Source organism: Camelus dromedarius, chromosome 29 (assembly GCF_036321535.1).
Source record: "Camelus dromedarius isolate mCamDro1 chromosome 29, mCamDro1.pat, whole genome shotgun sequence".
NCBI lineage: Eukaryota > Metazoa > Chordata > Mammalia > Artiodactyla > Camelidae > Camelus > Camelus dromedarius.
Window position 1 is genome coordinate 5,496,762 of NC_087464.1, and position 20,193 is coordinate 5,516,954.

Genomic DNA, 20,193 nt, shown 5'->3' on the forward strand with positions numbered 1-20,193 from the left:
GAGGACCATCTGCAGAGATGGCGCCTGAGTCAGTGGTAAATCCCCTCCCTGCAGGAAGACAAGCCAAATCTTATTACAGATCCTATCACAATGCGAAGGGCTGGTACTTCAGTGATTGAACTGTCCTGTCACCCTGCAAATCAATAGGAAACATACAGGAGGTGATGTGATTTAGGATGCTCCTTCTGGGATGCTGGCTGGTCTTCCTAGAACATTGAAGTTGAGATGTGGCCCAGGCATCTCCACGATAAATGGAGACTTTAGTCCAAAAGGAGCAGATCTGTTCATAAAATAGATTTGGATTCCTCCAAATAAAAATGCAGATGCATTTCAGTCTCCCTCGCAGTTCAGTGGGCTGAATCCCTTAATCTACTCAATTATTATGGAAAAACCCTTATCTCTTCCTGTCAAAATCACTGCCGTCTTGGGGGGATTATGTGCAAGTGAGTGTAGCATTATCTCGAAGAGGGTCACACCCTTGAAGAAGTAAAACCCAGGATTGGGACAGGGCCGAGAGACAGGCTGGCCAGTGGGGGCCAGGATGGTGACAGGTGTCATCGCATGTGTTGCTGGTAAGTGACAGAGTGAGGTCTTTAATCCAGGCCCTGACTCGATCCAGTGTCCCTCCTCTGTGGGCAGCCAGGGTGGCATCAGGAAGAGACAGGCTGAGGGTTTGGGGGCTGTTTCTTCCCAATAGGTCAGAGTGGTCTCCTGCAGGGCCGCCCCACTAGCGTGAGGGCCTCCTGTCTCCCGCTTGGGCTGGGACAGGGGCGGGAGAGTGTTTAGTGTCTGCAGGAGGGGAATAGGTGGCCTGAATCCTGCATGGTGGGGCTGGCCTTGAGCCTTTGCCCAGGGAGCGGACCCCATTTGGCCAGGGGAGTGGAGGGAGGAGAAGCTGATCTAGAGCAGAAAAGGGAAGAATGTGTGGGAAATCGATCCCCAGGTTCCAAGAGGGGCCCGTGGCGGGATCCCTTTGAATGAGAATTTGGCTCGCCCTGTCGGGCCTCCCACCACACCTCCCGCTCTCCCACCTCCATTCGGGGTGACTCATACTGGCAGAAAGGATGAATCATGTGGGTTATGAAACCAAAGGGCTCCTGAGAGGGAGGCTGGGAAGGACCTGGGGAAGCCATCTCCCCATGAATCCTGCTCTTCTGGACCCCTCGTGCTCCTTGTCACCCTCATCTACCTGCCAAGCCACAGACTCACAGAACAGCAACTGCTCCCAGAAAGTGAGCATCAGATCACGGTTCCCTTCCCTCCTCAAGGCCTTCTCTGTCTATTTTTGTTTCCCCTCCTGTATCAGGGTACAGGCTTCCTTTCCACCAGGGGCGGGTTGGGACCAACACACCTGGGGAGGAACGGAAGACAAGGTCCCAAGGCCATCCTCACCTCTCACCATCTGCCTGTTCACGGTGTGAACGTCCCTACAGATCTCCAGGGCACACCAGGTCAGTATCTGTGGGAATCTAGGCTGCTTTGGGCAGTAGGGGCCGGGATGGTTCAATGTAGTTTCCCACTGACTGGTCCCAGGTCACTGGGAGCTTTTAAGCATCTACACCTCTAGTGAATACCTAGTAGACGGCAGCCCCTGGACTCATCGAAACAAACATTTATCAAAAGCTTATTGCCTGACCAGTGTTCACATCATGCTCAAAACAACCCTACAGGACAGATAATTGTCACCTCTGTTTATAGGTGGAGACTTGCGCTCAGCAAGATGACACAGATGGGAAGGAGAGGGCCTGGGGACTCACAGGCACCGTCTGCCTGCCCAGGTGGACTACTACCTTGGGGCTGTACCCCTGGGTTTCTCTCGAACCCAGCTAATCTGTCAAGTATCTCTGCACCTCTCAATATGCCTAGTTCTGGACAGGGCCACGACCCTCTTTTCTTGTGACCTCTTTCCCCTAGAGTCCAGAACCCCGGGCCAGGGCTAGTCTACTGTCTAGTGCTGAGGCCAGCAAGGCTTCATGTGAAGGAGGTCAAAATCAGGTGAGGGAGGCCTCCTGGCTCCCCGAAGGGTGGGCGGCGGCGGGCCTGACTCCCCCCGCAGGCTGGGCACCTGGGCGCGGGATTCACCTGAGATGCCCTCCCCGGGGCCCTCCCGGGGCGGGGCTCGTGGACGCGCGGGGCTGAAGCCGCCCGGGCCTGTCTGGGTCCCGAGCGCCCAGAGAGTCTGCGAGAAGTTCCCGATGGGGGGGCGTTTCCCAGGGGCCGGCGCCGGAGCGGAGCGCGGGCCCAGGGGCGCCGCCGGGCCGCGCGGGCGGGAACGCGCGGCGGCGGCCGCCTCCTCCTCCCTCGCTCCCGCCCGCAGCGGCGGCGGCGGCGGCGGCGGCGGCGGCGGCGCTTCCCCGGCGCGGAGCGGCTTTAAAAGGCGGCACCCCACCCCCCGGCACACTCGCCGCTCGGGCGCCGCGCAGCCTGTCGCTGCCATGCCTCCGCGCGCGCCGCCTGCGCCCGGGCCCCGGCCGCCGCCCCGGCCCGCCGCAGCCGCCGCCGCCGCCGCCGCCGCCGCCTCGGACTCGGACGCGGACGCGGACGCGGGGGGCGCCGGCGGGCCCGGGCTGCGGCCGCTCGCGCCGCGCCCCTGGCGCTTGCTGCTGCTGCTCGCGCTGCCCGCCGCCTGCTCCGCGCCGCCGCCGCCGCCGCGCCCCGTCTACACCAACCACTGGGCGGTGCAAGTGCTGGGCGGCCCGGCCGCGGCGGACCGCGTGGCCGCGGCGCACGGCTACCTCAACTTGGGCCAGGTGAGTGCGGCCGGCGCCGCGCGCCGAAAACTTTCCCGGCCGCCGGCGGGCGCGGCACGAGGGGGCGCCTCCTGCGGGCGGTGTGGGCAGAGGACCCGGACGGCGCGGCCCGCGTGGCCGGGGGTCCAGCTGGGAGCGCCGCGCGCGCGGGACCCTTGGCGGGGACTAGCGGGCGGGCCGGGTGCGACGGGGACAGCTCCCCGGGCGGGGCCGCCTGCGCTCGGAAGGGTGGCCGGGCTCGGACACCTGCCCTGCCGCGCTGGAGGGGAGCCTGTGGAGCCCTCGGTGCCCAGTGACCCGGAGGTGCCCACTGAGCCAGAAGTGCCCACTGAGCTGGACTGGCGGCGCGGGACCCCGGATCCTGCGCGCGGGCCAGGGTGACCGCGGCTCCTAGAGTGACGCGCGCGCGACCTCAATGCCCGCGACTCCCGGACAGAGGGCGGCCTGGGAGGCTCTCTGGACAGCCCGGGACCAGGCAGCCGCGCAAAGGGTCGCAGGCAGGAGTCCTGCGTTTAAAACCCCTCCAGGTCCCTGGTGGCGGTGGCGGGGTTGGGGTAGTTTGCTTTGTCTCTGGGCTTCTGCGCCTGCTCTCTGCGTCGCAGCCTGTTGACCTTAGGCAAGTCATTTCCCCATCTTCTTCAGCTGTAGGGACGGTGACAGTGTGTACTGTGCGCGGGTGTTGGGACGATCAGTGTTGTCTGGCAGCGAAGCGCCTGCCCGGGGCCTGACCCTGGCCTGTGAGCCAAAACCCCTTTCGCGGCCTCACCCTGGCTCCTGTTGTCAGTGAGCAAGAGCGGGCAGGCCCCTGGCACGAAAGTGGCCCAACTCCAGAGGACCTCGGAGTCTGGTCCCTTGTGCCTGCCCCAGCCCCGCGGAGTGACAGTGGGGCGGGGGGTGGAGGGCGAAGGATATTGATCCTGATTTATGTTTTTGGAGAGGCTGCCGCAGGGTCAGGGGTGCGGTCCCACGGGGGACCTCTCAGTGCGGTTAACAAATCTTTTCCAAACTACACAGAGATGAAGAAGTGACAGAGATGCACCGGCTCATAATTCAAACCCTACTACCAGGCACTGTTACATTTAGTTCCATCATTATCCGTGACAGAAGCCAGCAAAGTGTGGTGCGGCCCTGATGCAAATGACATTTCTTTGCATCCGGAGCCCAGAGCTCTGGGGCTGCTAATATGAGCTGTGTGGCCTTCTGGGAAAGCAGACTCAGCTGTTTGAACCCTACTTCGCACTGTGGGCCAGAGGGCATCTGAAAGGACCTGTCACATCCTTTGTACATCTTGTTTTTGGTTTTGTTTTGTATTTTGGCCACTTGGGTCTCTCCAGACATCCTGTGATTTAAGATTTGCCTTTGGAGAGTAGCTTGGATTCTCTCTCTGGTTCCTAAGTCTCCCTGGTTCATAGTGCAGACTGACCACCTCGCCCCTCAGGGCCCATTGGTTCCTTGTGTCCCCTGTTTGCTTAGGGCTCGGGCTCCTGCCACACTTCACTACTCTGCCCAGGTGGCCCAGCAATTTGTCTTCAGAGAAAAGTGACTCTTCACCTGCCCAGTAAATTACAGAGCGCCTGGGCTTCTGGCTCTTATAATTAAACGAGCAGAGGGGAACTGAAGTCGAGCTGTGAGCTCCCAGACCTTGCACGTGAGAGGCGTAAAACCCCTGGCCACTGGAATCAAAGATCCCCACCCCCTGGCCATGCCGGATCTTTGAGACAACTTCTGGCAGACTCCCTGAGTTGCTTGTGCACCAAGTCTGCTGTCCTCTTTTGGCCTGTGGGAGAGAAGCTTCCTCCGGACACGTCCTGGGGAGTGCCTCAGTCTGCACTACCTGGTCCAGTGCAGCCAGGGTGGACTGTGCACAGCCCGGTCACTCAGCTCATGAGGCACAGTGTGGGGTGGCACTGTGGAGGCGTCCGCAAACTGAGGGGTTAGCTGGTTTGGGATCAGAGCTGTGTCAAAGGCAGGCGCACCGCGCATGTGCGTGTGCGGGTGCGTGTCTGTGTGTGCATGCGTGTGTGTGATTACTCAGGAGGGCCTGTGACTCTTTATCCCCAGACCAGCTTTCTCCCCGCCTCCCCCAAGCACACTGCTAATGTGGAAAAGGCCTGGAATCTTCCAACAGCTACCTATTCAATAAAGACTCTTTAAAAACCATATTTGCCTTTTTCAGCCAGGAGAATTTATGACTCATAAATAAGATGTGGGTATTATTAGCTTTGACTGACAGGTGAGTAAACTGAGGGGAAGTTAAGCAAGAGGACGGAAGCTGTTTGCGTCTGCACAGCAAGCGTGTCACCTCTGCCACTTGTGCTCCATGCGCTTGGACTCCCGCTGCTCCGTTTTCTGGCCCGAGATCTCCTCCGTGTGATGTGACTCTTTCCCCCAACCCTTCGCGGGGCAGCTGGTGTCCTGCCCAGTCCTGGCCCTGACTCACCGGCCTGCTTTTCTCATGGGTCTTTGCGGCTCTATGTCCTGGCTTGATTGTTTTACTTTCTCTCTTTCCTACAACTGATAACCTGACTTTGTTTATTTTATATGGTGCAAAGGTAATTCAGACCAGTGGTTATTCACCTTTCTTTTCTTTTTAGACTCCTGTGGTTTTTTTTTTTTTTTTTTTGAGTTTTGTTAGATGTATACACCTATGAAACCACCACCACAATCAAGGTAGCTAACATTTCCATCACTCCCCAAGAGGTGCAAATTTCGAATTCCCAGTTTATACCTCCCCCCGACCCCGGTAACCATAAATTTGTTCTCTATGTCTGTGAGTCTGTTTCTGTTTGTAGATCAGTTCATTTCCGTCCTTTTTTAAAGATTCCACATATAAGCAGTATCATATGGTATTTTTCTTTCTCTTTCTGACTTACTTCACTTAGAATGACAATCTCCAGTTCCATCCATGTTCTTGCAAATGGCATTATTTTATTCTTTTTGTGGCTGAGTAGTATTCCATTGTATTTTATCTTCTCTGCCACATCTTCTTTATCCAGTCGTGTGTCGATGGACATTTGGGTTGCTTCCATATCCTGGCTACTGTAAATAGTGCTGCTGTGAACATTGGGGTACATGTGTCTTTGCGAATTATATCTTCCTCTGGATATATGCCCAGAGTGGGATTGCTGGATCATACGGTACTCCTGTATTTTTTTTTTAAGAGCAGTTTTACTTTCTTTTTGTAGGAGGAGGGAGATAATTAGATTTATTTATTTTTAATGGAAGGACTGGGGATTGAACCCAGGGCCTCGTGCATGCTAAGCATGTGCTCTGTTACTGAGCTACACCCACCCCCTACCTTTCTTGAATCTTGGACCCCTTTCAGAGCCTGACAAAGGCTATAGAGCATCAATTTAAAAACAGGCATCACCAGGAACGAGACAAACTAGTCCGTTTTTATCCCTCAACTTGTCATTATACTGGAGGTCCCAGATGGCACAGCACAGATTTTTTTTAAAACAAGGAATAACGATTTGAAAGAGTTGGATGTCACTCATGATAGATGACAGAGGAGAACCTGGAGCCTGACTGTGAGGAATGGTGCGAGGGTCCAGCGGGCAGCTTGACCACCGGGAGCTGGCCACACAGCACCATCATCGGAGAAGGTGGAGGAACTGTGGTTCCCACCCACATGGACGCTGTTAGATACTGAGGAATAAATCTTTTCAAACCGGGAGACTTCGACGGAGAAAGCGACAATACTGTAAGGAAGGATTGAAAAAAGGAGGCCTGAATAATGGAGAGATCTGTGACAGTCATGGCTGTGGGGATGCTGACTATCACAGGTCCCCCGAATTAAGCTGTAAATTCTGTGCAATCTAGTTGCGCCCATAGGATTTGATGTGGACTAGGACAGCACAGAAAGGAATTCTAGAATTCCTGTGGAAGAGGAAGGGCTTGGAGTACCTAAGCCGACTTGGACAAGGGAGGATGGGGGACCCCGTGGGCTTGACCATCGGAAAACCGTGTGATGGAGGCAGTTCAACCGTAGCCCAGCTGAGGTCTGGGCCACCAGTGGGACTGACCCCAGCCCAGGCACAAGTGGGAGCTGGTGCCTGAGCAGAAGCCGCGCCAGTGGATGGGGAAGGGTGGACAGTTCAGTAAACGTGCTGAAAGGACTGATTCCACAAGGAGAATCAATCAGACCCTCACTCACACTCCATGGTGATAAATTCCAGATCGGATAACAGGCTCGGACCTACAACTCGGACCTACAACTATCGTGAAGTAGCTTCAGGCCTTGGGAAAGGAAGGGGTTTCTTAAATAAGACACAAACAGATCAAGTAACAAAAGGAAGAGATTGATACATTAAAAGTTCTGTATAACAAAGGCAACATAACAGTTAAAAAGCGAATAAAAGAGTAGGGAAGGTATTTATAACATAAAACACATAGATGAGTGCACAGATTATCTTAAAAGCTGTGAATCAATAAGAGAAAAGAGAAATGCCAGGTAGAAAAGTGGGGAAGTATATGAATAAGGAATTGAATGAAAGGGAAACCCAAATGGCCAACAAACAGAAGAAAAGATGCTCGGCCTGCCTGGAGCTATTGGGACGATGTAACTTGAGGCAATAATACCATTTCACACCTGTCAGATTGGCAAACTGGGAAATGCGTTAGTATCAAGTGTTGCCAAGGAGGTGGAGGGAGTGGAACTTTCAGATGCTGCCAGTGGGCGTGGAAATGGGCATAACTGCTCTGCAGAGCAATTTGGAGTCTAATTACTTCAGCGGGTCCACACTGAGACTTGCAGATGAGAAGGTCTTGCACAAGGGGAGACTTGCACAGGAATGTTCACAGAGGCATTCAAGAAAAAATTTTTTGTAGGGGGAGGTAATTAGGCTTATTTATTTATTTTTAATTGAGGTACCGGGAATTGAACCCAGGACTCTGTGCTTGCTAAGCATGTGCTCTACCGCTGAGCTATATCAACACAGAGGCATGTTTTAGAGGAAGGGAAGCCATCAGTAGAGGAATGGAGAAATCAAATAGTCACACCATGGAGTATTGAACAGCAGTGAGAGGAATAAACTCGACATGTATCTGTGTAGTTGAACCTCAGCAATAATGTTGAATGAAAAAGGCAAGTTGCAGACGCACAATGTGATGGTATTTATGTGAACTTTAAAAATCACTAAGCACTGTGCGGAGGGTAGAGCGCGAGGGTAGAGCACATGCTTGGCATGCACAAAGTCCTGGGTTCAGTTCCCAGTAACTCCATTAAAGTAAATAAATAAACCTAATTAACCACCCCCCCAAAAGACCCATAAAAAACCCCGAGCAAAAAAAGACATTAAAAAACCCCACTAAGCATTCATAAATATGAATGCTTACACATGCAGTGGAAGCATAGACGCTTGGGCTGGAAGGATGCACATCAAATTCTAGTCTGTAGGGGCCTCTGGGGACAGGGGGAAGCCGGGGAGAGGAATTTCAAACTTCATCTGCGATGTTCTAATTCATTAGGCATCGTGTAGGCATATATGGATGTATACAGTGTATATAAATTATATAGCGAGTTACATTTATGCATTTTGCACTTTGTGTCAGAATAGACCTTGTATGGTAAGCTATATGCCTGTATGCAGACATGCGTGTGTACGTGCATACAATCCTGCATATTTACATGCACACATACATATAAACACATGTAAACCTATGTACATGCACGTACACACACAGATACCCATGAAATATTAAAGGGGATAAAAAGAAAAGAAAAACACCCATCAGGCACAGACAGCACCGTGTTCCCATCGTTTGAAGCACATCTCCAGACACGCACATACCTGTGGGACCAGGTAAGAAGCCCCTGCTTTAGAAACCCCAGGCTGGGCTGGCCCACTTGTTAAGGAGATGGTGACCTGGAGAAGCAATGCCCAGTGGCAGCTCACAGGGCTTCTTGGACAGAGTTGGACCCAGAGCCCAGCAACCCTGCTCCTGGCCATGCCTTCTCCCTCTGCTTTGAAGTTGATGACTCCAAGAAGAGACACAATAAGACGTTTGCACAAACTGAATCACGACAGCGCAGGGTCTGCTGCTCTTAGAAGTGATGTTTATCTTAAAAGGCGGCGCTTAGACATCAAACTGGCTCTTGCATTTTTGCTTCGCCTGGGGTATTGAGCTCATTTGTTGGTTCTGAGTCTGAACGTAAAATGGTAGGCTGGCTGCCAGGACCCTTCAAGATCTAAGAGCCTTAGATGATTTTGAACTTGCCTCAAATAGTTTTACCAAAAATAGCTGCCGAGCGGGACCTACCTGGCCTGGGATTTCAGGCGGGCCTTCGTAATTCACTTGTCGACAGAGGAAAATTGTCACGCGGCAAATGGCTTGCCCTTACGACCAGAAACCAGCTGAAACTTTACCTAGATGTTAAAAGGATTGGCTGGAGCGCATTCCAGCGAGTGCTGGGGGTTTGGGAGGGACTTGGTAAGGCCCAGAATAGCAGTCACCTGCGACCTAGTTCTCTGGTATTGATTTTCGGTTGGAGGTTGTCTGGCATTTATGCCCTAAACTGAGAGCCGTGGTCACGGCTGGCCTGGGAGTAGAAAGGGAGAGGTTCTGGTGTGAGCTGGGGCCGGGGGAGAGACAAAATCGGGACTGGGAAGACCTCTAGTATCAGACCTTCCCATATGCCGTCTGTATCCAGGTGGCAACAGAGCCGGGTGGGCAGGGTCTCATTTGCTGGACTCCTGTCCTGTGTCCCTGGAGCTGCGGTGGAGAGAGGTGGGCGCAGCTGAATTGCAGAGCCCGGGAGCTGGAAATGCCCACTGAGGGCAGCGTCCCAGGGAGACCAGAACCAGGCCGGCGTGGATGGCTCAGCTGACCGGTCCACTGAGTTTTCCAGGGAGAAACCAAAGGGGCACATCAGACACTCACAGACTGTGGCTTGGCCTTGGTCCTGACCGGAAGCCCTGGCCTACACCTGTGCATGCACCTGGTAGACGTCCCCCCATGGGTGCGATCACTCGTGGACAGGTGTCACCAGATCTGTTTAACCACAGGGAGACCTGGGGTCCAGTTAAGTTTGACTTGCTGTGGATCACAAGCTGGTGACTGACAGGCCGCGGCCCAGACCCCTCCAGACTTGCCTGGAACCACATCCTTTGGTAGAGCAACCACGTCCCTGCATCTCAGACCAGGGCAAGCCATCAGGCAAGAAAGCCTTTCAGCTCTCTGCTGCCGCCGACAAGCGGGCCTGTGTGGACTTCCCTGCGGACCTGGCCCGTGTGTGCATGCACACACACACATACACACACACGAGGGGCTGCGTACTGGCATCACTCTGTCCGGAGCAGTCTGTACTTGGTCTTCCTCGTCAGCATCAAAACTCACAGCTTTCCATGCGGGAGGGAAAAAATAAACCCACCCCTTGCTAGGATGCCGAGGATGCTAGGAAGCCCAGGCCCCTCACCTGTCCCTGCTGCTCCCTCCCGCCCCCCTCCGCCGCTTCCTGCTCTGGCCCCAGCTCCTGCTCTCCTGTTCCCCTGACTTCCTGTGTTTGCTTCCTTTTCGACTTCCTGATGCTGTTCTTTCTGCCTCGAGTGGCTTCCCCCGCCCCCTCGGTCAGCCCCCTATCCTTCCCCATCGCCCTCATTTCCCTGGCTCTGCAGACGTGTCCTTCTGGGCTCCCGGGCCCCCGTCCTCCTGACATTGTCCGTTGGCTTGTCTGTTTCTGCCCTGGGCTCTGGACTTGGTGGCTTGTGGTCTAAGATCAGGTCCACCTCTGCCACCTCTGACGGCAGAGTCTCCTCCCGGGGGTGGCCTGGGCCCAGCGGGCACGCCCTCATTTTATCACCCGCGTTTGCTGTGTGCTCGCGCTGGTGCTGGGCCCTGAGATGAGTAAAGTGTGGCCCCTGCCCTGCAAGAGCTTCTTGTTGGAGCAGGGGTGTGAGCATTTGTGACTGAGGAAGGTCAGGCTCCCGCCTCTCAGCGCCTCTCAGATGGACTGAACCATCTCCACCCCACCTTTTATCTTAATCCTTTGCTTGTTGGAGTCACTCTCCTTGGAGGCCTGTCCTGTCCTGGATTTATGTGTGTTCAGCGGCGAGGAACCGCCCTGTGATGCTCTAGGCTGCTTCTGGGTCGGGTTAGTGGCACGTTGTGGCCCAGCAGGGCCTTGGAGCCCACCGTGGATGCCCCAGACCCCAAAGGTCCCATCTTCCTGTCAAATCCTGGGTCTTCCTGATGCCCTTGCACCTCTGCTCTGGGAGGATCTGGAAGCCCGGGCGGCAGGCGCAAGGGCCTCTGTCCAGGGCTGCGAAGAACGAGGATGAATAACCGTCAGCTGTCGGGAGGGAGCCTTACACTCCCTGGGATGGGATCAGCAGCTCCGGTTCCCATGGTAACCGGCCCATCAATGCCCTCAGTGTCAAGACGGTGGCACCGCGGAGAGGAAGAAACAGTCTCATTGTCTGCCCCTTGGCCACTTGGGTCCAAACCAGCCACACTCCGCAGGCCCTGACAGCCCTGGCCCGACGTGTGATGCGGCCCTGATGCGCACGAACCCGCCCGCTGAATCCGGCTGGAAAGGGGCCGTGAGCTTCAGTTTCCTCACCCCCTCTGGGGCTTATATTCCTGCCACTGGCCGACATCAGTCACTTACAGACTCCTTGTTGGGCATCTCAGTCTTCTCAGTGGGAAAAAGTGGCCCACCCACCCCGGGGGTGGGTACTGTGTCCAGTGTCATAGCCAGTCCTTGAAAAGGACCTGGATTTCCAGACCTCTGTATGCTGTTTGTGCTGACAGTCCCCAGAAGATCCCCTGTATTTATCCCTCCAGAATCTCATTGCTCACAAAAGGCTCATGTCCACCCGGTGATCCTTCGTCAGACTCTCCGGGGTGGGGTGCAGTGGACAGTGTGGGGAGGAGGTGGGGGGAGGGCGGGGCTGCCTGCTCCTCAGATGAGGCCCGGGTGCCCCTGGCCTGGAGGAGGCAAAACTGTCCCTTGCTTGACTGTTCTCACCCCGTCCTTTAAGCTGGAAGCCAGCACATTACTGCATTTCCTGCCTTCCCTGGTGCCCCGGCTGCAGCCCAGCCTCCCTTCCAGGCCATTTCCCACACTGCCAACGTGAAGGTGCTTCAGATGCATAAACCCCAGGCTGTCCTTTCCCTGCTTTGAAATCTCCAGAGGCTCCTCTGAGGCAAAGCCTGATGCATCTGGCCTCTGGGGAGTGGGCTGCCCTCTCCCTTCCTTCCTCTCCATCCTCTGCCTGGAACCCGCCTGTTTGCCCCATGCTCCAGCCTGTCCAGACCTTTGCCACAGTGGAACCTCCCTGTGTGCTTTTTCTTTGTTTTGCATCTGCTGTTTGAAGCTTCAGATTTTTAAAAATAACTTACTAATTTTTTAATTTTGGAGGGTAATTAAGGTTTATTTATTTGATGGAGGCACTGGGGATTGAACCAAGGACCTTGTGCATGCTAAGCACGCACTCTATCACTGAGCTATACCCTCTCCCTGCATTTTTTAAAAATTGTGCATGCATGCATATATTGGCATATATGGGGCATATGAGTGTATACAGATGCACACACATACACACACAGAAAGACACAAATGTCTTATGCAAATACAGTCGTGCAGTTTTGCAGCTTGTACCTCCCAGGTCTCTACCCCCTTTGTGGCGGACTTCCTAGTGGACACTCAGTGTGTCATTTAGTGACTGGCCCATGACTTACCTACTCTTTCCCCTGACATTGAGGGCAGCGGCTCCTTTGTGACTCCTTGGGGAGGTGGCTCTTGTGCAGCTGGTCTGGAAGGTCAGCATCGTGTGGGGAGGTGGCCGGGGTTCCATCACTGCCTGGTCTCCTGTCCTTTACCCGGTTTCCCCATCCTGCATCACCCACCCTGCAAAGGCTCCAAGACTTGATAACACTTGCTCAGTTCAGCTCCTAAGGATGTTATTGAGCATGTTTTCCTGATTTTATAAAATTATACATGTCTGATACGAATATTCTCCCGTTGTAAAGAATTGAAGCAGTGCAGGGGTATAAAGAAGAAAAATCCCAAATCTCTTTCTTCCTCTCATCCCATCTTCAACTTATTCCTTCCCTCAGGGGCCACCACTGCCCACAGTTGAGTATATGTGTGTCCTGCACAGGTACATAGAGGGTGGCAGTGGGGGGAGTTACTTTTACATAAATGTTTTTCTGCACCTAGCTTTTCTCAGCCTGACAAGTACCTCTTGGAAAGCTTTCCATGCTTGTAATTGTACATAGAGATCTACCTCTGAATTTCTTTCTTTCTTTTTTAATTGAAGTATAGTAAGTTGACAAACTTGTATCGATTTCTGGTGTACTGCATAATGTTTCAATCATATATACAGATACATACGTTCCTTTTCATATTCTTTTTTGTTATAGGTTAATGTAAGATACTGAATGGAGTTCCCTGTGCTAGACAGAAGAAACTTGTTCTATCTGTGTCATTCTTTTAAGGTTTTAAGCTCTTCTGTGGGAGCAACCTATTTTATTACAGCATTTATTTACTGATGTTACTTGATTTGCCTCCAGGTTTTCTTTTCTTTCTTTTTTTTTTTTTGTATTATAAACAACATTGCAGTGATCACCCTTATCCATGCCTCTCTGCACATGTATGAGAATTTCTGGAGGATATGTCATAGCAAAAGCAAATAATAGTTATAATAATAAATAATGATTCCAGATACCTACTGGCCTCTGTTATGTGCTAGGTAATTTTCCAAATGCTTTCCTGGAATGGACTCATTTAATCTTAGAAAACCTACGAGGTAGGTACTGTTATTACCCCGTTTTACAGACGCGAGGCACAGAGAGGTTAGGTAACTTGTCTCGTGGTGACATAGCTTGTACGTGCCAGGGCCTAGATTTGAACTCAGATGCTCTGGCTTTAGAGACGGGGGAACTGCTGAGGCAGAGTGTATGACATGTTCTGTTGTGTTTCTTGTGTTTGTTTTGTTCAGTCCCAGAAGCTAGTGAGAGGCCCTCACCCATCCTGGATGGAGATTATCTGTGGTGGCGTTTCCACTTCTGGCAGGTGGAAATGAGATCTTGTGGTTGTTTTAATTTGCTTTTTTTCCTGATTGCTATTAAAGTGAAATGCCTCATCGTAAAGTTATTAATCATTTTACTTCTCTGAATTGCTTATTTTTATTCTTTGCCCGTTTTCCAATTGGGTTCTTTTTCTTCTGTCTTAATCACTTGTAGGTGCTGTCTCTAGATTGTGGGTATTAATCTCTTGTTTGCAAATGGATTGCTGCTATTTCTCCCATCTGTCATTCTTCTTGGTACTTCATTCAGAGGGTCTGTTTGCTTGCTTGTCTTCTGACTTAAAATCTGCAGTTCCATGGGCTTGCAAGACTTTGGGCTCTTCACTTGGTTTAATTCAGAGGTAGACAAGGCAGGGTCCCTGACGACAACAGACAGGACCTTAAGTAACTATTGCAAGAGGCATCGTGAAAGCAACACAGCATTGCAATCCAAATGCTTTAGGATAATGGGAGAGCCGGGCTGGTTTTCACCTGGGAAGTCCGGGGGAGGCTTTGTGACGCGTGGCTTTAAGGGTCCAGGGGATGGTCATAGGCAGAGGAACTAGAAGTGGGGAGTGGTGTTGCATCAGGTGGACCACGGGCGAGAGCGTCAGTCTGCATCCCGTCGGGAAGCAGCTTCACCACCATGGCTCCGAGGGGGCTCTTATGAAGACATGCGAGCGGGGTTCAGGGAACCAACAAAGGATGCTGACCTGCAGTGATGGGGAGCTGCTAACTGCCTGAGGCTGAAGGGACAAAGGGAGACCGGGGGTTAGTCGAGCCCCAGCGGAGGGAGGAGACAGCCCCTTCCTGGCACCTCCTGTGGACTGAGCCCTTGGGAAGGTGGCCCAGGTAGGGTTATCTGGAGGGCAGGGCAAAGAATGGAGAATCACCAGCACAGTAAGGATAAGGAGCGAAAAGTTCTGGGTATGTTGAGAGCTCAGCGGACACCCTGATGTCAGTAGAGGGGAGGGGATTCATTTGCTGCTGCTTTTGTTCAGCAAGTGCTCATCGGTGCTGGTACAATGCCTGGCACGGGATGAAGGACTGGGTCGCAGAGACACCAGGCTGGCGGAGCATCAGGGATGCAAGCCTCGAGGTACCACCCTTTCCCCTCCATGTGCCCTCATGGAGGGGGGTGGAGGCGCGTGGTTTCAGCCCCGTTAGACCCCACGTACCTGGAGCTGAGCCCCCTTGTCCTGGTCAGAGTTTATTTAGGTCTGTCTGGCTGAGGACAGATTTTAACAGAGAAAAATGTGTCCATTTTTGGCCCCTCCTGAGCGTGGTCTACACACATCTTGATCTTCTGCTGTTTTCTGAAACTTAAGCAAACAAACATAAAAGCCCTATTTGTGTGCCTCTTGATAAAGTCTAGTTTCTGTAAAAGGAAAGGAAACCTTGTTTCTGTCCTGCTCTCAAAGTAACCGTTCATGCCTGAGTTTGTTAGCAGTCTTTTTACGCACGTCTCTTAATGTCTCATTTGCAGGAATGTGACACTATTAGCCTCCAACAAGAAGCAGGATTTGTTTCAGTGGCTGGCACAAGTTTATGTACCGCGACTTTGCCAATTTAGGACCCTCACAACCCTTCATTGAAGCACAAGATGCAAAAGCCATCCATGGGGATGGATGCTTTCTGTTCCCATGGAGTTTCGTGTCCTTGTACAGAATGAACTTGTTAGCACTTTCTAGGTTTCTTTTTTTCCCTTGGTTTGCTTTTTCAAGGAACGTGGTTTTCTGCCGTACTCTGATATCCGGCCACACCAGGAACATTGGAAAACCAAATTGTTCCTTCTCACACTAAATAGTCTTGAAACCCAAAGGAAACCCCAGAGGTAGGTGTGGGTTTGCAACGTCTAGAAGACGTTTCTGTGAGGCTCCTGTTCAGGGGCCGGGATTCAGCACCCCACACGGTGACACACGTGTCACCCCTACTCTGACTGTGACGAGGTACATTCCCAAAATCTAACCAGGAAAGTCTTTCCATTTTGCATCTGGAGTTTTACTCACTACAAGCCTGGATGTGTTTCTGTTTTCTTCTTGTGTCAGAAGTTCACTTGCTGCCTAGAACCACGAAAGATCCTATCTTCAAGGCAATTTGTTTGTCTTCACTAAAAGTTGGTTTTACTTTCCAGCAACTGGTTTCTTTCCTGAAGTTCATCACTGATGGTGCTTTTTTTTTTTTTTTATTGAAGTATAGTCATTTTACAATGTTGTGTCAATTTCTGGTGTACAGCATCATGTTTCAGTCCTACATACACATACATATATTCCTTTTTATATTCTTTTTCATTATAAGTGACTACAAGATATTGAATACAGTTCCCTGTGCTATGCAGAAGAAACTTGTTGTTTATCTATTTTATATATAGTAGTTAGTATCTGCACATCCCAAACTCCCAGTTTATTCCTTCCCATCCCATTTCTCCCCTGTTAACTATGAGTGTGTTTTCAGAAGAGAAAATCTTTAAGGACGTTCTGAACTCTCTGTAATGATATGTATATTGAAGTATTTGTGGGGGCACCGTACTGACACTGCAGGTTACTTTGGGATGCACCCGAAATACAATGGATTGGCAGATGGAGAGAAGCATGGATGGATGGAGGGAAATGTGATGGAGTAATTTTGGTGATTATGTTAATGGCAGAATCAAGGTGATGGGTCTGTGGGTATTTGTGCTACCATTCTTTCAACTTCGCTGTATGTCTGAAATTTGTTTTAACTTTCTTTTCTTAAAACATAATTTGATTGAAGTGTAGTTGATTTACAATGTTAGTTCCAGGTGTACAGCCCCGTAATTCAGTTTTGTGCATGCACATACATATGTATTTTCTTTTCAGATTATGGTGGAAAATTTTCACCATAAAATGTTGGGAGAAAAAGATTCTTAGGATTGTGGTGGGGGTAGTACAGATTTAGGAGAAATCTTCCACTGTCCTTGGAGACACACTCATAAATTTGTGTTTAGAGATGAGGATTAGAAAGAAGCTGTGGATTTAAGGGGGCAAATGATGTCATCAGAGAAATCCCTGTGGAATCTGGGTTTGGGGGAGTTATGCTTTTGTAAGGTGTGTTCTGGAGACATATTTGCCTCTGAAAGGATTACTGTGGCTCCCCGAGTGCTTAACTTGCTAATTTTCCCTGGACAGAGAGAATCAGCCCCGGGGTGGTGGGGGGAGCATCTCGGTGAATATAAATGAGTGAAGCCCTGCAGGAGAAGGACCTTCCTGCAGAGGAGAGACAAGCCTGCAGCAGGTACCCCTGGTGTGGCAGTGCTGGTCTAGGTTGTTTGCCTGCTGGTTCTCTTCTTGGTCTTGTTCTGCAGTGGGCTTTTTTTTTTTTTTTTTAAATTGAAGTATAGTCAGTTATAATGTGTCAATTTCTGGTGTACAGCATAATGTCCCAGTCATGTGTGTGTGTGTGTGTGTGTATATACACACACACACATATATTCATTTTCATGTTCTCTTTCATTAAAGGTTATTACAAGATATTAAATACAGTTCCCTGTGCAGTGTTTTTTCTTTTTCTTTTTTAAAAATGTCTTTATTTCACCTTCATTCGTTTCTTTTTTCTTTCTTTCTTTTTTTTTTTTTTGGCGGACAGGGGTCGGGGCAGATAGTTAGGTTTATTTTATTATTTATTTTTTTTAGAAAAGGTACAGATTGAACCCAGGACCTCATGCATGCTAAACATGCACACTACCACTTGAGCTGCACCCTCCCCACCCCCACCCCACCCCCACAGTGTTTTTTCCCCTAGTTCCAGGATTTGAATTCTTGACTTTATGTGGCGTTTTCTGCCTCCTTGAGTGGTCACGTTCTGTATGGAGTCCTGCTGGGTGGCTGTCCTGAGTTGGAATCCTGCCCCAGCATCCCCTGGGGGCTGGCCAGGACCCGATGAAGCAGGGACACAGCCATCCTTGCAGGAGAACGTCTGCCTCAGAGAGGAAGGTCTTGGTCTGCTGGTAAATTTAGGGCATGTGTGAGAGGTGGGGGCAGGGAGAGAGGAGAAGAATGAAGGTATTATTCTAAGAAGCTGCTTTTATTTATAGATTCTCCTAATTCTATTAAAATGAATGCCAGAGGGTTATAAAACTTGGAACATGGAACACATAATAGAAATGAAAGGACGTTAAGTGAAAATAGGGAGCAATGGTAAAGGCAAAGAGCCCTAGCACCGAGGGGAAGATGTGGCGTTTTGCTGAAATAAAATTGTCTGAGAGCACACTGTGTGGGGAAAGTGAATGAAAATAAGGACTTGGTTAAGACGAGAACTTGGAAGGAGACATCAAATATTTCATAGTGAAAAGGAGAACGTGTTAGCTGACTCAAGGGGAAAACAAAGACAGAGATTACACTAATTATGTTATGGAGACAAATAAATAAAATGTCATCGTTGTAAAAGGAAATCCAACTAATTAAATGCTTAATAGGCTTTAAGAGCAGTTGGCAAAATCGAGTGTATTAGCTGTGATAAAATATGTAAATAGCCATGGTTTGCCTGCTTTGCTCTGGCAAATGAGAGCCTTTTGATTCCTGAGATAACACATTAACAGGGCAGAACACAAAGTAAATAGCCTCTTACATTAGGAAATCTGAAATCAAACAAATGCTTTTAAAGGAATGAATTGATTAATGAATATGTTTAAAAATATACACTCAAAAGGAGAAGCAACAGAACTACCTTCTAAAATGAAAATCTAATGAATGAAGGCAGTGACTTAACCTCTGTGCCCCAGCTCTTTCTACTGGAGAATGGAAATGACTCGCCCTTCCAACAGTCAGATGCTTGGAGTAGCGCCAGGCTTGAAGTGGACCCTCATGCATTTTTTGTTTTCATTTCTATTTTTTGAAATTGAAGTATAGTCAGTTTACAATGTGTCAATTTCTGGTGTACAGGATAATGTTTCAGAATACATATATTCCTTTTCATATTCTTTTTCATTATAGGTTACTACAAGATATTGAATATAGTTCCCTGTGCTGTACAGTAGAAACTTGTTGTTTATCTATTTTATATACAGTTGTTAGTATCTGCACATCCCAAACTCCCAATTTATCCCTCATGCATGTTACTACTACTAATATTATCATCATCATAGTGATTATTGTTAATATCAAAACAGAAGGAAGTGACACGTCCTTTCAATGTCAGGCATCGGAGTCAGACTAGGAAAGCAGTTTGTTTGGTCTTTTTTGGTGGGGAGATAATTAGGCTTATCTATTTATTTATTGGAGGTACTGAGGATTGAACCCAGGGCCTTGTGCATGCTAGGCAGGCTCTCTACCACTGGGCTATACCCTCCCCTCCAAAAGCACTAGTTTTAAAATTTTTATTTATTTATCTGTTTTATTGAAGTATAGTTGATTTACAATGTTGTGTTAGTTTCAGGTGTACAGCAAAGTGATCCAGTTGCACACATATGTACACACATATATAAATCTGTTCTTTTTCAGATTCTTTTATGCTAGAGGTTATTAGAAGATATTGAATATAGTTCCCTAGCACTGTCTAATTTTAATAAAGTAGGAATTCACCTCTAGCAAAGGTGTCATGGAGATTTCAGACATCCTGTTGCTTTTACCTTGCATCTTTTTTGTGAAAAAGGTGAGCTGGTTAAAATTTAGGATAGGAAAGACAGGAGTGAAGCCAGACCAAGAAAGACCCGATGAGCCTTGGTTTGGGAAGCCAGGCCCTCCCGGCTGCAGAGTTGCCCACCTGGCACGCTCAGCCGGACTCGTTCCACCACCATGGATGCAAAACAGGACACTCTTGCTTGGAATTAATTAGTTAATGACCCTCTCTTAAAGATAAAAGGAAATAAAAATTTGGATTCAATAAACTTTGCAGATCAGTTAACCTGTGTGAGCTCCTGGGAGCCAGCACAGAAGCTTATGAAGGAATAGTCTGTTGCCTGAACTTGGCCACAGAGGGCCCAGAGCAGCTCTCTGCAACATGCACTTGCCTGTTGATGACAACGGACATGTCCACTCATTCCCGAGGGAGACTGGTGTGCCTGGAGGTGCTGGCTTTTGATCCTTTCCCCAAACTTTTGTTAGTCTGGGCACTGTTCAGAGTGGTGCGCACAGAAAACTGACTGTCCTAATTAAACAAGTAAGAGTCGTACTGGGAGTCCGGGAACGGGAAGGCAAGAGGTGGTCATTTTTTCTCCTACTGCTCCTCCCATAAGATCCAGGTCTCTCCACATTGTGAGTTTTTCATTTTCTAGGGCTGTTTTGATCTGGAAGCTCTTGCAGGCAGAGCCAGTGGCCACAACACAGAATGTAGAATAGAAGAGCCGGATTCTGATCCCCACATTTTTGTCTGCAAATCGGTCAGTGGTTGATGGCCACTTGACTTCTTTGGATGTCAACTCACACACATTCATCTGTAAAGTGTGATTGTAGCAATCAACCACCGCCCAAAGAGCG

The 20,193-nt window shown here is 50.1% G+C and overlaps 1 protein-coding gene across 3 annotated transcripts in view; it reads left to right on the forward strand.

Moving 5' to 3' along the window:
- The first annotated feature begins 2,435 nt into the window (after positions 1-2,435).
- PCSK6 (proprotein convertase subtilisin/kexin type 6) overlaps positions 2,436-20,193 on the forward strand; it is a 167,736-nt gene continuing 149,978 nt past the window's right edge. For all 3 annotated transcript variants that reach the window (XM_064480521.1, XM_064480522.1, XM_064480523.1), the window contains exon 1: positions 2,436-2,750. In XM_064480521.1, coding sequence (XP_064336591.1) covers positions 2,436-2,750 — 315 coding nt within the window. The remainder of the gene's footprint in view (positions 2,751-20,193) is intronic.